This window comes from Neovison vison, chromosome 8 (genome assembly GCF_020171115.1).
Source record: "Neovison vison isolate M4711 chromosome 8, ASM_NN_V1, whole genome shotgun sequence".
Taxonomy (NCBI): domain Eukaryota; kingdom Metazoa; phylum Chordata; class Mammalia; order Carnivora; family Mustelidae; genus Neogale; species Neogale vison.
The window spans coordinates 90,054,249-90,073,164 of NC_058098.1; the positions used below are offsets into that span (position 1 = coordinate 90,054,249).

Consider the following 18,916-nt stretch of genomic DNA (forward strand, 5'->3'; position numbering starts at 1 on the left):
CCGTTGCTGGGAAGCCAACTACCCTAACATTTAGTGACCTAACAATATTTTATTCTTATACTTCTGTGGGTTGGCTGGGCTTGGTTGAGCATTTCTTTTGTAACATCTTTATGGTGTAGCTGGGCTGCATTCATTTGGGAACTCAGCAGAGGCTGGAGCATCTGAAATGGCTTCCCTTGCATGAATAGTGTCTCCATGAGGATTGATTGAATGGCTGGCAGCTGACTGGGCCTCCCTTTCTCCACTTAACCAGTAAGTAGTCTAGGCCAAATATCTTTACCTGAAAGCTGGATTCCAAGGGTGTCAGAGTAGAACCTGTCTTCTCTTAAGGCCTATGATTGGAACTGGTACAGTATCATTTCTGCTGCATTCTTTTGGTCAGAGCAAGTTACCAGGCCAGCCTAGATTCAAGGGGAGGGGATAGAACTCCACTGCTTGATGACAGGAGTAATTTGTGTATAAAGGGATGGGAGGAATTGTTGGACATCATCTTTGATAATTAGCACACAAAGATAGAGGAATAATTCAGTTTTCAGAATGGAAAGGAAAACAGCAGGACCTATAGATTATAAAGACCACCTGGTACAAGGGACTTGATCAAAATCATGTTGGTCTGTGGTTTTCCCATCTTTGCCTCTCGAATCATCCTTCACTGCTGATGGCAGGCTTGCTTCACATGGTATACAACGTGGGTGCTGGTAGCTCCAGGCTCATGTCATCTCGTTTTTCAACTTAAGAGGAAAAATGAGAGTTTCTCTGTGGTTGCTTCTGTGGTAAATTCTAGGGACTTGATCATGAAATCTCCACTTAGACCATTCACAGTGCTCAGACAGATGAAGTAGTATCATTACCCCTTTGTAGTCATATATACACCCATTATCAGACAGATGGAGGAAAGGGGGTCTAGAAAGAATAAATAATAGGTATTGTAGTATTTTTGGACAGGGGGATACTATAGTTTGATCCGGATAAATTCAGAAACTGGTAGTTTTTAAGTTGGTCGACATGAACTTAACAAATGAGGTTTGGAATGGTTGGAAACACATGGGATATACCGTAAGGTGAAAGAGTTGATGTGAGGAAGAAGAGACTTTCAGAATTTCATGCATCGAGAGGGGATTCTCTTGTTTTGGCTTGGCCTCTGTTGAGTGATCAGGGTCAAGGTGGTCAGTTTAAGACAGAGAGCCAACCTGAAAGTAACTCAAGCCTTTCTTCACTTAGTGTGACAGTGCAAGCAAAAGGGGAAATGACTTGTCGGCTCCCCAGTGTTCCATTTTGTTCCAGGGAACAGCACTTGGCAAGAATCAGCACATAGGTGTAGAGAATTCTCTAACTGTTGAGGAGCCTTGGACCAAGGGCTTTGCTTCTTTCTAGACAAGGATGAAGGAGAAGAGGAGAGCTAGGAGTGAAAAGATACTGAATCAAAGTACAGAAAAGTGCCTCAGCTGAAGCCCCATGTAGGGGGCATCACTGAAGATCGATGGGAAGGGCCTAAACCCACACCCCTCCCCCACACCCACCAAAGAAGCTCTGGATGGAGGCACCTGGGCTAGGAATGCACCATAAACATGGCTAGCCCACTGAGGCTTGAGTCCTTGATTGCAACTCCCTCCAGAAAACTGTAACACACTGGCTGTGCACCATGTCTGCTGTGGGGAGGGCAACTTCCCCTATGAGGCCTGCTGGCCAAAGCCTTGTGATTGTCCAAGCTTGGGCCTGAAGGATCATATATAGGATTTTGGCCTAGTGCCAGACTCCTCAGTCTGCATCTTGCCCTGCTGACTGCTGTTCCACATCAGTTCCAGGCAGACTAAGAGGCCTGAGTGTCCTACAGCCCACTTCTGTCTGTTCCTTTTAATCTGAGTTAGAGTCCCCCCTACCTTGAATCCCATCTGCTTTTCTTTTTTCTTTTTTTAAACTGTATAGAATTGTATTTTGTTTTCCTTAACTTTGACAAGTTCTTTATAGATTTTGGACGCTAGCCCTTTATCTGATAAAACATTTGTAAATACCTTCTCCCATTCTGTTGATTATCTTTTGGTTTTGTCGACTGTTTACTTTGCTATGCAAAAGCTTTTTATCTTGATGAAGTCCCTATAGTTCATTTTTGCCTGTGTTTCCCTTGCCTTTGGAGACACGTCTAGCAAGAAGTTGCTGCAGCTATGGCCAGAGATGTTACTGCCTGTGTTCTCAAGGATTTTGTTGGATTTCTGTTTCAGATTGAGGCGTTTCATCAAAATTGAGTCTATTTTTGTGTATGGTGTAAGGAAATGGTCCAGTTTTATTCTTCTGCATGTGGCTGTCCCATTTTCCCAACACCATTTGTTGAAGAGACTGTCTTTTTTCTGTTGGACATTCTTTCCTGCTTCGTCAAAGATTAGTTAACCATAGAGTAGAGGGACTATTTCTGGGTTCTCTGTTCTGTTTCTTTCTTTCTTTCTTTCTTTCTTTCTTTTTAAGATTTCATTTATTTGTTTGACAGAGAGATGGAGAGCCCAAGTAGGCAGAGCGGCAGGCAGAGGGAAGGGAAGAGGGAGAAGCAGTCTCTCCGCTGAGCAGGGAGCCCGATGTGGGGATTGATCCTAGGACCTCAGGATCATGACTTGAGCCGAAGGCAGACGCTCAACTGACTGAGCCACCCAGGCACCCCTCAGTTCTGTTTCTTTGATCTGTGTGTCTGTTATTGTGCCAGTACCATACTGTCTTAATAATTACAGCTTTGTAATAGAGCTTGAAGTTCTGAATTGTGATGCCGCCAACTTTGGTTTTCTTTTTCAGCATTCCTCTGGCTATTCAGGGGTCTTTTCTGGTTCCATATAAATTTTCAGATTATTTGTTCCACCTCTGTGAAAAAAGTTGATGGTGTTTTGATGGGGATTGTATTGAATGTGTAGATTGCTCTAGGTAACATAGACATTTAAATAATATTTGTCCTTCCAATCCATGACATGGAACTAAGGTCTCCTACTCTGCTATCTTAGAAAGTTAATCTTGCCTGTTTTGATAGGCTTGACTAGACATTGTAGAAGGTGGCATAGTAAGCTAACAATTTATAATAATGTAATCTTTCCTCCATTTCCACCCCCTCATACTTGTCTGACCTATATCTAAATTTCACGTTTAAGTCTTTGGGTATTTATATTAATTTGTCCTTATTTGAGCCTTGGGACTGATTGTGATAGATGATATGGCAGGTTAAATTATCTTGACCTCTAGTTCTAGCTACAGGGGTCATGAGTCGCTAAGTCACAGTGGGCGTCTTAGTTTAATTAACCATGAACAGCCCAGAAGTCCATTCAGGCAGTAAGATATTAAAGAGATACAAAGAGGAGAAAAACACCCAATTTAGCGTGTCTTGAAGATAGAGGTTGTTCTGCCTTATCAGGGTGCTATAGTGATTTATTTGGCAAAACCAATAATTTAGCAAGTGTTTATCTCAGGAAGTATGAATCCCGAGAACTGATTGTAGAGTGTCATGTACCCCTATTGGTTGTTTGTATGTATCATTTTTTTTCTTCCAACTTAAAGACTGCAATCAGGGTTATTCAGAAAGTTGTTGTTGTTGTGTTTTTTTTTTTTTTTAAAGTCGTCCAGGTGTTCAATGAAGCTTTTAAGGCATTACCAAAAAGGTTGTTTATTTCTGAAAGCTGGTTGGGGGTGGGGTGGTATCTATGCTATTTTGAGAGTATCTTCATTGTCCTGAGCACCTTGGCTTGGTTGCTTATATTACATTATTGTTTGGTGGAAGGTGTATATTTCAGGGTGGGGGGAGGGGAGATGCTTATTTAATCTCTTTGAAGGAGATTTTTATATTAGGTGTTGAAAGATGGTTGGTGCTAGCAAATGGGGTTAGTGAGGAGGAAAACAGTCCATGAGCAGCACAGCGTGAGCAGAGACATAGAGGCAGGAGAGTGTGTGTGGCCCATGGATGTCATCTGCGCTGGAGTGTCACACAAGTTCTTGCATGGACGGGTGCGTGGATGTGGGTGGGCGGGGTGAGGGGAGGAAGCTTCCACAAGAGACTGGGGAACAACTCAGATGGCACTTGATGCCAGGCTATACAGAAATTAGGACTGTACTTTATGGCCTCAGAGACTCTTTGAAGTGTTTTGGGAAGGAGAGTAAGGGGACAGGAAGATGGCATAGCAACCATACATAAGATGGAGGCAGGAACTGCCTAAGAAGCTGCCATGGGAGGCCGAAGGGAATGAAGGCCTGAGCTAGACAGTGGCACTGGACCAAAAAGAAGTAGAGGGCCATGAGAGACATTTGAAGATAGAATTAACAGAACCTGATGACTAACAGCATATTGAGGAGGAAGGATTGAAAATGTTCTTTAGGGGTATCTGGGTGGCTCAGTAGATTAAGCGTCCAACTCTTGGTTTTGGCTAAGGTCATGATCTCAGAGTTATGGGATCAAGCCCAGCATAGAGCTTTGGGCTGGGTGTGGGGCCTGCTTGGGATTTTCTCTCTCCCTTTTGCTCTTGCCATCCCTCCCTCCCAACTGCCATGCACACGTGCATACACACACTCTTTCTCTGTCAAAAAAAAAAAAATCAGGACTAAGGAGAGAGTTCTATTATATCTGCATTATTTGGAAGCAAACTTGGACACAGTGCATTTAGAGTATAGGTGTATATGGAGATGGAGGCTTTGGTAGCAAGAGACATTTCCAGGGTTGCTGCCTGCCCTGTATGTATATGCCGCTGTGCTAATGCTGTGTGCTAGCTGTGAGGCATCTCATTTCTTTCCATACACATGCCGGCTGTGAAGTCCTACTCCTATTTCTTCATGAAAGTAGCAGGGGAGATGAAGAATGTAACTCTTATTGCACAGCCATCTCTTAGGTAAGGCTGTATTGCCCCAGTGCCCCAGAGTATTGGTTTACTACATCAGAGAATCCTGTATCCTTTGCTTTTCTGATGGGCCACTTAACACCATTTACAGCATGGCTCTCCTCAGCCCCACAGAGACATCTTTTCATTCATTCATTTATTCAGCAAGCATTCATTAAGGAAGTAGTAGCGATATCATGGCATTGATAATGCTGTTAACTAAAACAAACACATAACCATTTACCTAGCTCTTATTATGGACTAGACCCACAACTATACTTACTTCATTTCATTTTTAGAAAATCCTGGAAAGTTGATTGATAATATCCCCAGTTTACCAATCGAGAGATCTGAGACTCCAAGAGTTGGAATCAACTTGTTCAAAGTCAAAAGTTAGGAAATGGCTAAACTATTATTCATGATACGATTTTTTTTTTTTTTTTTACTTCAAAGATCATTCTAGTAATCTTTACACTAAGCTGTCTTTCTCTTATATGCAAGGCAGTGTGCTGGAATCTGGGATAAAACATGAGGAAGAGATAGCTGATTAGAAGCTCATAGTCCTGTGGGGGACATGTTTCAAAATGAAATAATGTTGACATCACATTGATTTTTCTGGGGGCTTTGGGGCTGCCTAAGCCAACTTCCAGTGAGGGGATCCTCAAAGAACTGATCTGAGCTGAATCTTAACAGAAGAGGTAGAAGTAGGAATCCATCCAGGTAGATGGGCAGCAGGTACAGGAGCAGAGGAAGTACTGATAGCCTGCTGGGAACTATTGTTTTTAGAATTTGTGCTGTAAAGCCAGGTGAGTATGGAGTTGGCAGTGGGGACTAGTCATAGAGGGAGGAATTTGAGAGGATTTTGGCCACAAAGGTAATCCTGGAAGCTCTTTGGAGGAGAGACTGAAAGAGAATAAAATGAAAGGGAAATGAGAGAAGAAATGAGGACATCTCAGTCAAGAAATAAAGAGACTCTGATCCAGGTTGGTGGCATTAAGGATGGCACAGAGGCATCAGGTCAGAGAAATACTTAAGAAACAAAACTGCAGGACTTGTTGCTTGAATCTGAGCAGAGTGAGGGAAAAGAAGGACTGAAAGATACACTTCCAAGGTTCTGGCCAGAATGAATGGAGAAGCTATGTTGGCACAAACTTTGGTATAGAATACACGGGGAGGATTTTAGTTTTCACGTTTTGAGTTTGAGGTGCATAGGATATTGATGAAGAAATGTCTAGTTAGTGGTTGACAGAGTTTGAAGCTCAAGAGTGAAGGTGGGGCTGGAGGTTGGAATTATTAATCCTTAGTATGTGGGTGCTAATGAGACTAATGCAGGACTTTGAAGGCAACTTATCAGTACAGACATTCTTTCCAGGGGCAGCAGATTACCTCGGCGAACTTATATTGGGCAGAAGTTCTGTAGCCTGTCCCTTGTGGTACATTAAAAACTTCAGATGGTTGAAGGGCAAGGGAGGGCTTGCTGGGCAAGTTAACAGACAATTTAATACTCTTAATAGTACATTCCAGCCATTGCCAAGCACCAACGTCACCTTACACCAGCTTGATCCCTGAGGCCTGTAGCATATATTTTTATAGTATAGGGAACCCCGTTTCTCTATTATGAACCTTCAGCCACCCACATTTCATTCTTCACCTTTGCGTCTAAGCAGTGTGGGTGCTTAAAAGCACAGACCTCTCTGCCTTTCTCCTGCTTCTTCTAAATACACACCTTCCATCTTTTCTCTTCCCTCGCTTGCCAACTCAGTGAGCTTTGTAATTGGCACAGGACAAATTTATGTCTCAGCAAACTTACAAATTACTGCATGTAATGGATTTTTGGGATCCTTTATAAATAATTGAAACCATGAATGTTAAATTCTTGAATGCCAAGGGCCCACTGAGTATCAATATTTCATGAAGTTCCATAAAGGACATTATGAATTCCAGCTTTTGTGCCTCCTCTAAAATATTTTTGAGAACCCCTGATCCACGGTATTGGTATCTGTGACTTTATCATTTCTTTCTCTTTTAGAATAAATTCGTGTGTTAATTATTCTTTGTGAAGATTGAAAAAAAAACAGTAGAGTTGAAATAATGTTAAACATTTCTTATCTTTTGTTTTCTTTGGCTTGTTTTCTATTTTTTAAATGGCCAAAAAATGCATGCTGTTATTAAAAAAAGAATGTTAGAACATGTGAAGTATAAAATAAAAATCTTGATTTGCCTTATCCTTCAATCCCATTGGCCTTACTACTGTTTTGGTTTGTATCCTTCTAAACATTTTTATTTGAATTTATACAAGTAAATACATAGGTGGATGGGGATTTTTTTTTTAAGCTAAACGGAATTGTGTGTGTGTGTGTGTGTATATATATGTATATGTGTATATATATATTTATATATATGATTCTTTAATTTAAAAAATCTTATATGTAGAGAGAAATCTATTAATTTTCAACTTTTGCATAGTGTTTCATGGTAAGAATGGATTCTAATTTATTTAACTGCTTCCGTAGTTGTGTCTCTTTTTTCCCTATAATAATTGACAGGATATTGAATGGGATTTTTTTTTACCCTATCAATTCCAAACTGCTACTGAGGCCCAAAGCTGGGGACAAAAGTTCTAAGTATAAGTATCTCATGATTGAAAGGACCCCCAGCAGTAAGAGTCAAGCCTTTCTCTGTGAGGCTTATTGAAAGGAATGAGAAGGGTTCATCATCCTACCTCTGCCCCCCACTCCCGCCAGGCTTTATACAAAGAAACCCGAGAGGCCAGAAGATTTTAAGTTTTGGGGGAGTGCTCTGTTTGTGGGGAGATGTTATGTTCTCTCTTTGAAACCAAGAGAGAAAGCACTCTAAAACAATTCACTGTGGAGTTCAGAGATGCCAACAGGAACAAGAGACTGACATTTTATTGGACATTTGCTTAGCCAAGGGATTGCTAACCTGCGCTGTTTCTACATAAACAGGGAAAAAGAAAATTGGTGAGTTGACTCGGTGAGGAACTGCCAAGGGGAAGGTGGGTCAGGATTGTCCCATTCCTACCCAAGAGTTCCAGTCCCTGGCATGTGTGAGTTTGGTCCTGTATTGGTGGGAGATGAGATCAGGGTGTAACTGAGCAGTGTGGGATAAAAGTAGGTGTTTTAGAGAATTGTGGCATGAATACTACCAGGTGAGGGTTAGCTCCAAGAGGTAGCCAGATTGCCTTTCTTATAGGTTGTTTATTACCATTCAAGAAATATGGTAAGAACTAGGTTCTTTTGCAAGATCTTTAGTCAGTTTGGATAGCCTTTTAAAAAAACTTACATACTATGTATTTTCAAAGATCAGGGGCACCTGGGTGGCTCAACTGGTTAAGTGTCTGCCTTCAGCTCAAGTCATGATCCCAGGGGCCTGGGATTGAGCCCCACTTTGCCTGCTCAGCAGGAAGTCTGCTTGTCCCTCTCCCTCTCCTTCTGCCCACCACCCCCCTGCCCTGGCTCATGCTCACTCTCTCTCTTACTCTCAAAAAAATAAATATATAAATAAATATATATATATATATATATATAGTTGAATGGCAAAATTGGTAAATGGTAAATGGCAATGGTTAAATATATATATATATGAAAAAAGAAAAGACTATCAGAACATTTAAGTGATTAGACATCTGGGTGGCTCAGTTGGTTAAACAACTGCCTTCACCTCAGGTCATGATCCTAGAGTCTTAGGATGGAGTCCCACATCCGGCTCCCTCCTCGACAGGGAGTCTGCTTCTTCCTCTGACCTCTCCCCTCTCATGCTGTCTCTCTCTCTCTCTCTCTCAAATAAATAAAACAAATATTTAAAAAAATTTAATTAGTCCCAAAGTAGTCATGCTAATTAATATCTTCTCAGGAAATGTGAGCCATTGGATATTAAGTGATATCAAAACCAATTTTCTCCAGGTGGCAGCCAGCATACACGAATCCTTAGTCATAAATGGGTTTGAACCTTCACATATACCTGTTATGTTGTCAGCACATCCCAGTAGTGGTTACCAGCAGGACTGAATTTATCGGAGCTATGTTTCCACTCCACAGGAAGTTAGGTAATTAAGAAGTCATTTTTAATAGGATACGAATAGGCTTACTGTTTGTCCTGGTAGTAAGTACAGATTAAAAAGTTTCTGCAGTGCTAATGAGAATGTTTACTTTGTTCAAAACACCTTTTTGGTTAAACTGAAACTTTTATCTGACCACTTCAAAGAAATCATATTTATTTTCTGAGTTTGTTGTGACACAGCTTCATCCAAGTTTTTCTATGTGAGGGAGGAGCAATTTTACCATTCAACTGAAGGGGAAAAAGTCATGATTATATTTAGAGGGTAGAAATAAGTGTTTCAGTAACAGAAATTATAAAGACAGTACAAGTTAAGAGCATGACACATTATTGAACGGGGAGTTTAAAAGACTAGTAGTGTTCGGGGAAAAATTATATTCAAATGGAAGCAAAGTTGTATTCTCTTAATATTTCATTTGTATTTTTCTGGTTCTTTTTCAATGAATGCTTGATGTGATTGTAAATGTTTGATACAGGTATATATTTTCTTTTCTTCTTTAAATAAAAATGACAGTTTCTCTGTGGTTTTTTCTATTTTTTAAAAAATTCTTTTCAGCGTAACAGAATTTATTGTTTATGCACCACACCCAATGCTCCATGCAATACGTGCCCTCCATAATACTCACCACCTGGCTCCCCCAACCTCCCACCCCCAACCCCTTCAAAACCCTCAAGTTGTTTTTCAGAGTCCATAGTCTCTCATGGTTCATCTCCCCTTCCAGTTTCCCTTAACTCCCTTCTCTCCATCTCCCTATGTCCTCCATGTTATTCGTTATGCTCCACAAATAAGTGAAACCATATGATAATTGACTCTCTCTGCTTGACTTATTTCACTCAGCATAATCTCTTCCAGTCCCGTCCATGTTGCTACAAAAGTTGGGTATTCATCCATTCTGATGGAGGCATAATACTCCATAGTGTATATGGACCACATCTTCCTTATCCATTCGTCTGTTGAAGGACACCTTGGTTCTTTCCACAGTTTGGCGACTGTGGCCATTGCTGCTATGAACATAGGGGTACAGATGGCCCTTCTTTTCACTACATCTGCATCTTTGGGGTAAATACCCAGTAGTGCAATTGCAGGGTCATAGGGAAGCTCTATTTTTAATTTCTTAAGGAATCTCCACACTGTTCTACAAAGTGGCTGCACCAACTTGCATTCCCACCAACAGTGTAAGAGGGTTCCCCTTTCTCCACATCCTCTCCAACACATGTTGTTTCCTGTCTTGCTAATTTTGGCCATTCTAACTGGTGTAAGGTGGTATCTCAATGTGGTTTTAATTTGAATCTCCCTGATGGCTAGTGATGATGAATATTTTTTCATGTGTCTGATAGCCATTTGTATGTCTTCATTGGAGAAGTGTCTGTTCATGTCTTCTGCCCATTTTTTGACAAGATTATCTGTTTTGTGTGTGTTGAGTTTGAGAAGTTCTTTATAGATCCTGGATATCAGCCTTTTGTCTTTTCAATGTTGAACCATCCTTGTAACCCAGGGATAAATCTCACCTGGTCATGGTGGATAATCTTTTTAATGTGCTAGTGGATCCTGTTTGCTCGGATCTTGTTGAGAATCTTAGCATCCATATTCATCAGTAATATTGGTCTGAAATTCTCCTTTTTGGTGGGGTCTTTACCTGGTTTGGGGATCAAGGTAATGCTGGAAGAGTCTGGAAGTTTTCTTTCTGCTTCAATTTTTTGAAACAGCTTCAGGAGAATAGGTGTTATTTCTTTGAAAGTTTGGTAGAATTCCCCAGCGAATCTGTCAGGTCCTGAGCTCTTGTTTTTGGGAGGTTTTTGATCACTGCTTCAATCTTGTTACTAGATATTGGTCTATTCAGGTTATCAGTTTCTTCTTGGTTCAATTTTGGGAGTTTATAATTTTCCAGGAATGCATCCATTTCATCTAGGTTCCTTAACTTACTGTTGATAATAACTTCTGATGATTGTTTCTATTTCCTTGGTGTTAGTTGTGATCTCTCCCTTTTCATTCATAATTTTATTAATTTGAGCTTTCTCTCTTTTCTTTTGGATTAGTGTGGCCAATGGTTATCGATCTTATTGATTCTTTAAAAAAACCAGCTTCTAGTTTCATTGATATGTTCTACTGTATCTCTAGTTTCTATCTCATTGATCTCTGCTCTAATCTTGATTATTTCCCTTCTTGTGTGTGGAGTTGGCTTAATTTGTTGTTGATTCTCCAGTTCTTTAAGGTGTAGAGACAGCTGGTGTATTCTGGATTTTTCAAATTTTTTGAGGGAGGCTTGGATGGCTATGTATTTCCCCCTTAGGACTGCCTTTGCTGTATCCCATACGTTTGGGGCCGAAGTGTCTTCATTCTCATTGGTTTCCATGAATTGTTTTAAGTTCTTCTTTGATTGTCTGGTTGATCCAAGCATTCTTAAGCATGGTGGTCTTTAGCTTCCAGGTGTTTGAGTTCCTTCCAAACTTTTCCTTGTGATTGAGCTCCAGTTTCAAAGCATTGTGATCTGAGAATATGCAGGGAATAATCTGTGTCTTTTGGTATCGGTTGAGCCCTGATTTGTGACCCAGTATGTGGTCTATTCTGGAGAAGGTTCCATGTGTACTTGAGAAGAATGAGTATTCTGTTGTTTTAGGGTGGAATGTTCTGTATATATCTATGAGGTCCATCTGGTCCAATGTGTCATTCAATGCTCTTGTTTCTTTATTGATTTTCTGCTTGGATTTTCTTTTTTACTTTTCTTTTTTAAAGAATCTATTTATTTACCTGACAGAGATCACAGGCAGGCAGAGAGGCAGGCAGAGAGGAAAGGAAGCAGGCCCCCTGCCGAGCAGAGAGCACAATGTGGGGCTCGATCCTAGGACCCTGGGACCATGACCCGAGCCAAAGGCAGAGGCCCCAACCCACCGAGCCACCCAGTCGCCCCAGATTTTCTTTTTTTTTTTTTGAGGTAATTTCTACACCCAGTGTGGGGCTCAATCTCACAACCCCAAGATCAAGAGTGATGGTCTTCTGACTGTGCCAGCCAGGTGTCCCTGTATATTCCTTTTCTAATAACTGTAAATTGGTTTAAAGTAACCAAATTACAGACATGGAAAGTGGCGTTTTTAATAACTTTAAAATGTGAATCTTTTTTTTTATTTTTATTTTTTATAAACATATAATATATTTTTATCCCCAGGGGTACAGGTCTGTGAATCGCTAGGTTTACACACTTCACAGCACTCACCATAGCACATACCCTCCCCAATGTCCATAACCCCACCCCCCTTCTCCCAACCCCCCTCCTCCCAGCAACCCTCAGTTTGTTTTGTGAGATTAAGAGTCACTTATGGTTTGTCTCCCTCCCAATCCCATCTTGTTTCATTGTGAATCTTAAAAGTTTAAAAATTATACATGTTGAATGAATCTTACAGTTTCATGCCTTTTTGCTTAAGCTTACATATTTCTTTTAAAACATCTTTCATTTATTTCTAATATCTTTTTTCTGATTTGTCTTTGTAGGCAATGCCAAGGTCATGTTCTACAATCACGTTAAGTAATACAGAGGTGAATGATATGAAGGCTAGTACACAGAGAAATGAAATCCCAATAGAGGAACTTGGTAAGGTTCCTGAACATAAAAGTATTGTGAAAGAAACACAAAGTAAAGAAGGCGAGGTGATGAGCTCTTCTGAGAGTCACTTGAGTGCCCAGGACAAGTCCTACCAGGAGGAGTCTCAAGGATCTCCTTCTGAGTCCAGCTCTGAACTCTCCAATCCTGAAACTTTGCATGCAAAGGCAACTGACTCAGTTGCACAAGGTTCTGAAGAAAACAAGATCAAGAGGACGTCCTGCATGTATGGGGCAAACTGCTACAGGTAAAATGAAATTATAGGTAGCCTGGAATTCCATTATTTCCATAGCAGGTGGCTATGTAGTATATGTGTATTAAAAGCCTAATAAAACACACTGAGCTAAGGGTAAGGAGCTTTATCATGTTTCTGCTTGCTTACACTTTCTCAGGATTCAGTGCTGTAAATCTTGCTAGAAGCTTTCAAGATACAGTGGAGGAATTGTTTCATATGTAGACACGCTGATTAATGGAAGGACATGAACTAGGAAATCCAGACTTGAGAACTGAACCACCCATACCTAAATGCCTACTTATTTAATGTCTTATTTAGATATTAGAAATATATAAATAGTTGTAGTATATAATATAACTCTCAAAAGAATTGTTGTGTTTAAGGTGTCTTACTATACTTGTGTTTTCCCTTTATATTTTTCTAATTGTGCTTTTGAATCATCATGATGCTTTTATTTTGCTACCATGAGAGTTTTGTGCCGACCAGATGTCATGAGCTTTATTTTAACAATGTAGCACATTGGTTCAATGTCTGGAATAATTAGATGTGCATTAGTTGGTTTCCTGCTATATCCTATTAATTATTTTTTGTAGTATATCTAGAACTCTCATGTATCCTATTAATGGTTTTTTCTGACAGTATATTTGCCACCCTCATAGGAAGAATCCTGTTCACTTTCAACACTTCAGTCACCCTGGTGATAGTGATTATGGAGGTGTCCAAGTCATGTGTCAAGATGAGGCTGATGACCGGCCTGAATGTCCCTATGGAGCATCTTGTTACAGGTATGTACACCAAAATGTTAGGTTGTGCTCCTTTTCTCCTTAGTCTCTGTGGTATATTCAGAAGAAATGGCAGGCAACTTCTCACTTCAAGCCTTTACACTTCCATAAATAGTAGGTTTTCATTTTGTTAATAGGTAGGACTATAATATTTCTTTTAGATAATTATAAATTGTTCAAGTTATTAGCCTTGTAAATGCCTGAAATTGTTCCTCATTTCTAACTTCCTAAAATGCAAATCAGATCATTGAAAAACTGTCGATGTTACCCCGTCATACACTCTATCCAGGCTCCTCAGTGTGACATAAATCAGTTCAGGTTGTTATCTCTGCTTTCGTCAACTTCTGCCACTCTGCCGTTCTTCCCAACACATGAAATTTGATCCTAAAAGAAAAGCACCTTTTTCTCTTTCCTTTCATAGCATGTCTGTATCATGCATGGAAGAATTTATCTGAAATCATTTTCTTAGGCTTAGGAAGTTCTTTTAGTATTTCTTTAGTGAAAATCTTACGGGAAAAGGATTCTTTCAGCTTTTGTGTATCTGAATATGTCCTAATTGATCAACTGATTGTTGGCTCTTTTCATCTTTTCACTGGGTGTAGAATTTTAGCTTGGCACCTTTGGTTTTTTGTCCATCACTTTAAAGATGTTCCATTGACTCATGCATCTGTAGTTTCTGTTAAAAGTTACTTGTTTGTCTTATTGTCTTGAAATTAACCTTCCTTTCCTCTGGCCATTTTTAAGATTTTTATCATGACCTTTTTTTTTTTTTTTTAAGTAAACTCTACCCTTAACGTGGGATTCAAACTCATGATCCAAGATTAAGAGTCTCATGTTTTACCAAGTGAACCAGCCAGATGCCCCTCATTGCTTTTACTTTCAACTGTTTAACTAACCTGTGTTTAGGTATCATTTTTTTTTTTTTTAACATATATCTTATCTGGGGTTCACTGAGCTTTTTTGCATGTTGTTTGTCTTTGTTAGTTTGAAGACATTGCTTAGCTATTATCTCATCTCTCAGATATTGTCTGCCTCTTTCTATGTCTTCCCTCATTCTTCTACTCCAGTTAACCATGTTAAGTCTTTTGACTGTGTCCCATATGTCTCTTATACATTGTTTCATTCTTTCCATTACTTTTCTTTTTTTTTTTACCTCTGTGCCTCAGATTGGATATTTGCTGCTGCTTGTCTTAGAGTTTAGTAATTCTCCCTTCTCATGTGTCTAGGCTGCTGATAAACCTATCCACAGAGTTCATAATTTCTGATATTGCATTTTATGCATGTTATTTTCCATTAGTGAGCATCCCATCCACTCTGTTTGGCAGATAGGGCTAGTCATCTCTGTCCAGTCAGAGATTTGGATTATAAGTAATACCTACGTTGTCATTTTAATAAAATTCAATATGCCTTTGGTTTGTCTGTGTTCCTTTGGCATGGCTTGTCCAGACTTTTAACAGAAAAGCAGGTCTCTGTCTTTTTAGCTCTGAAACTTCCCTTCGGGTATTCTGAGTTTAGCCAATTAGGCTACCACCCATGCATCCTAAAATCTGGCACATTTCTTGAGAGGAGACTAGTTATGTGTTTGTTGCAGATCCTTTCTCCCTAGTGGGGCTTCATCTCTGAAATAACAACATGAATTAGAGATTTCATTCTACCAATTTGAAGTTCCAGGCACAGACGTTAAACCTCTTATACTTCCCAGGAACTCAACAGGTATTTCTTAGGAAGAATCAGCCTCATGTTTGGGGTTCTTTTAGTTTTCAAATTGTCCTGACAACCCCATGAGCCCATGAAAAGCTCTACAAGTTTCTCTTTCTTCGACTAGAGTTCCTCCAGGTGACTCAAATCTTCAGTCCACACTAAGAACTGGCAAAGACCCCTAGGGAAGAAAATACCAGTGATTGTCAGCTAACCTAGGAAGGGCTTTTTCTCTGTGGAATTTTAGATAACCCCAAATTCTCATTGCCTCCACAGTTCTGTCATAAAAATAATTTGACAGTTTATCAGGGTTTTTTCCCTGGTTGTTAAGATATTAACCTGCCATGATGTCCTGTGCCCTTCCTAGCAGCAAAATCCAAATGTGCCTATTGTTGAGAAGAATGAATGTGAAATATAAAACCTTCCTCAGAATCATCAAATCTGAAATACTGTCAAAATAATGTCAAAAATTGCTGCCTCCATGTCATCAGTCTCTTTACGAGAGGTCAGAACTGTGAGTAGGCAAGAGAAATTACTCCAAATCCAGTAACCTGCATATGCTAATAGAAACTTTCAGATCTAGATCTAAATATATTTATATATACATCAAGTGTATTTTTTTTATTTCTTTAGCTGCTTAGTGTGTTGGTTCAACTTGGAGATAAAATCTGAAGGGTTTTTTTCCCTTGTTAATTTTAATTACAGTTCAGAGAGACTCTTAGAGAATGAGAGATATGATTGCTTACTCTGACTAGTAAAGGAATAAAGGAATGGGAATAAGAAAGACTTATTATTTAGAGTCCAAAGACTCTAAAGCCAGTGAGATGAAAACCAAGTCTTTTCCTTGCTCCATTCCAGCATTTCTCTTTGTCAGGGCCTGACTCCACCACTGTTACTTGTGACTGGCTGGCTGGTTGGCTTCCTTCCTTTCTTTATTTTTTTAACATTTTATCTGTTTGAGAGAGAGAGCACAAGCACAGAGGAGGGGCAGAGAGAGAGGGAGAATCAGACTCCCCCTGAGTAGGGAGCCCAATGAGGGGGCTTGATCCCAGGACTTGGAGATCATGACCAGAGCCAAAGGCAGATGCTTAACTTACTGAGCCACCCAGGCACTTCTGTTCATGGCTTTCTAAAGTATTACAGTGTTTGTTTTTTATTCAATTGGCAAAGTAATATTTTGGAGTTAAAAAAAAAAAAAAGCAACTCTAGATAAGTTACTTTGAAGAAATTGTGAATTTTTTCAGATCATCAAGATGATAGAAGAAACCCTAGTTATGGAAGCATGACATACATTTATATACCCTTTCTTGACACATCATTATTATTATTATTTAGGCAAAAAACATGCTCTAGTAGATATATCATTGATCATAATATAACATTACTTTAGTTCTAGCAATTTACTCTTTAACAATTTTGATTTGCAAGAATATGTCATTTTTTTAAAAAGATTTTATTTATTTGAGAGAGGGGGAGAGAGCAACATGAATGTACACACTATGCAAGCAGTGGGAGGGGCAGAAGCAGACCCCTCTGAGCCGGGAGCCCACATTGGGCTCCATCCCAGGGTGCAGAATAGGTTGGAAGGTGGGAAACTTTTAGAGGATAAAGAATAAAGAACAAGGAAGAGAAAAATAGAAAATATCTGATTAGTTGGGGCCACAGATTCAACCTTATTAGAGGTGAGAAAAAACAAGGAAATAAGTATACAACCCAGAGCTGGTATGGCATTTGGGGATCGGCAGATATTTTTGGTCTAAGAGAGCATTTGTAGGGACATGAAAGTTATCTAAGTGTTGGTTTGCTAACATGGCACCCCAGGCAGGAGCAACTCAATCTTGGGACTTGATTTTTTATTGCTACATTGCTTATATATTACACATTTAAGCCTACTGTATCAGAATGATAAAATGTTCTAATCTGGTTTATTTAAAAACAAGGTTTTATGTAAATGCATGGTAGATTTTTCCTATAGCCACAAAAGAAAAATACTAAAGTCTCAGAAATCATAAAATAACCCACAAAAATCAGCCAGAAATTACTATATTTACAAAAGTAAAAAATATATATATTCTGAAAGTAGACCTGTGATCAGCCTGTTTTCCATGATGGTTGTTGACACAGTTGGAAGGAAGATTAAGTTTATTGCTGAAACATTTTTGTTTGCTTTTTATCTTTGAAAATTTGCCTTCACAAAGCAGGGTAAGTATTGTTATTCTCAAGGGAAACACTGAGTTGGTTTTTTGTTTTTTGTTTTCTGGTTTTACCTTCTAATCCCTTGAATGTGTGCAACTCAGTTTCTCTTTTTGAAATATATAGGTGATCCCAGCTATGTACAATACACTAAGTAATCTTAGTTTTATACTATGTCAGCTACCTACATTTTTGTGATAGTGTATTTCCAAGTATTGCTGTCTATGGTCAAAGTTTTTATCATGATAGAGCAAATATGAAAACACCAAAGTACACATATATGGATATATTTAATTTTCAGCCATTCATTCCCATGAGTAAAACAGAAAAACAGATATGAATCACATATTAAATGCATACTATAGTAAAAATAAAGATTCCTAAAGCCCATATAAGAGGTTGATGTTTTAAAAAGATATTTAATTATTAAATTTTATTCTTTTCTAGACTACAAGTATTACTAAAATTTTCTGACATTATACTTCTTTAAAACTCAAAAAATTAAATCAGCCTGAAAAAATGGTAATATGAAAGAACTAGTTAATGTTGTCATTTTAAGTACTTTGCCCATTAGTAAATCTGATTTATTCTTTTTGTGCTCTACTCTATAGTCTGTCAGAAGAGGTGCTCAGTTTAATGCATTTGATGAGCTTAATACTTGTCGGAAATAGAATATTAGATACTTAATGTCTAATATAACCCAGTGATTGCTATGTTTGCCTCTGACTCATTCACTTCCTCTGGTGTGTAATAGGATTTTATGCAGTGTATTACTCCTGTTCTTGTTTGTTAAATTAGGCACTAACTTTAGAATATATATATGCTAAAATGAATGGAATCCATCTGCAACCAGTTTAGTGTAAAAATGTGAAGTCAAACTCATAACACTGCCTCAGATTTAAACACTTAAGGCAGGTATGTATTATGCAAATGAAAATGTTGGTGCCTTGATGTTTTTTGGAAGCCAGTGACCTACTTTTTATTTTTTTATAATTGTAATACCTTCTAAGAGGGATGGCGTAAGGAAGCGTATTAGTTATCAACTGTAAGTGCTCTCACTGTCAGGAATCTGCAACGTGATCTGTATAACTGAAGGAACACAGTGTTTTGTGACAAGCATAACTTGTTTTTTAAAAAGTGTATTCGATAGTAAGAAAATTCATTTTCTTTTGTTATTTGTTGATCCAAGTTTATAGCTATGATCTAAATTTTTTTGCTATCTCCTTATTTATTTATTCGTATTTTTTATTTAGAGAGAGAGTGCACATGCATGTGCTCATGAGCAGGGTGGGAGTAGAAGGAGAAGGAGAGAGAGAATCTCAAACAGGCTCCACATCCAGGTTGGAGCTCGACATGGGGCTCAGTCTCAGGTCCGTGAGATCATAACCTGAGCCAAAACCCAGAGTCAGTTGCTCAGTCGATTGAGCCATCCAGGCGCCTCTCCTCTTTTATTTTTGAAAAGTATTCCAAAGTTTTGCAGTATTATCTTAATTGATCATA

At 39.0% G+C, this 18,916-nt stretch overlaps 1 protein-coding gene across 1 annotated transcript in view; it reads left to right on the top strand.

The window, feature by feature from the left end:
* Positions 1–18,916, top strand: part of APLF (aprataxin and PNKP like factor) — an 85,436-nt gene that overhangs the window by 47,107 nt on the left and 19,413 nt on the right. Inside the window, exons 7-8 of the mRNA XM_044261285.1 lie at positions 12,400–12,755; positions 13,403–13,528. Of these exons, the coding sequence (XP_044117220.1) occupies positions 12,400–12,755; positions 13,403–13,528 (482 nt within the window). The remainder of the gene's footprint in view (positions 1–12,399; positions 12,756–13,402; positions 13,529–18,916) is intronic.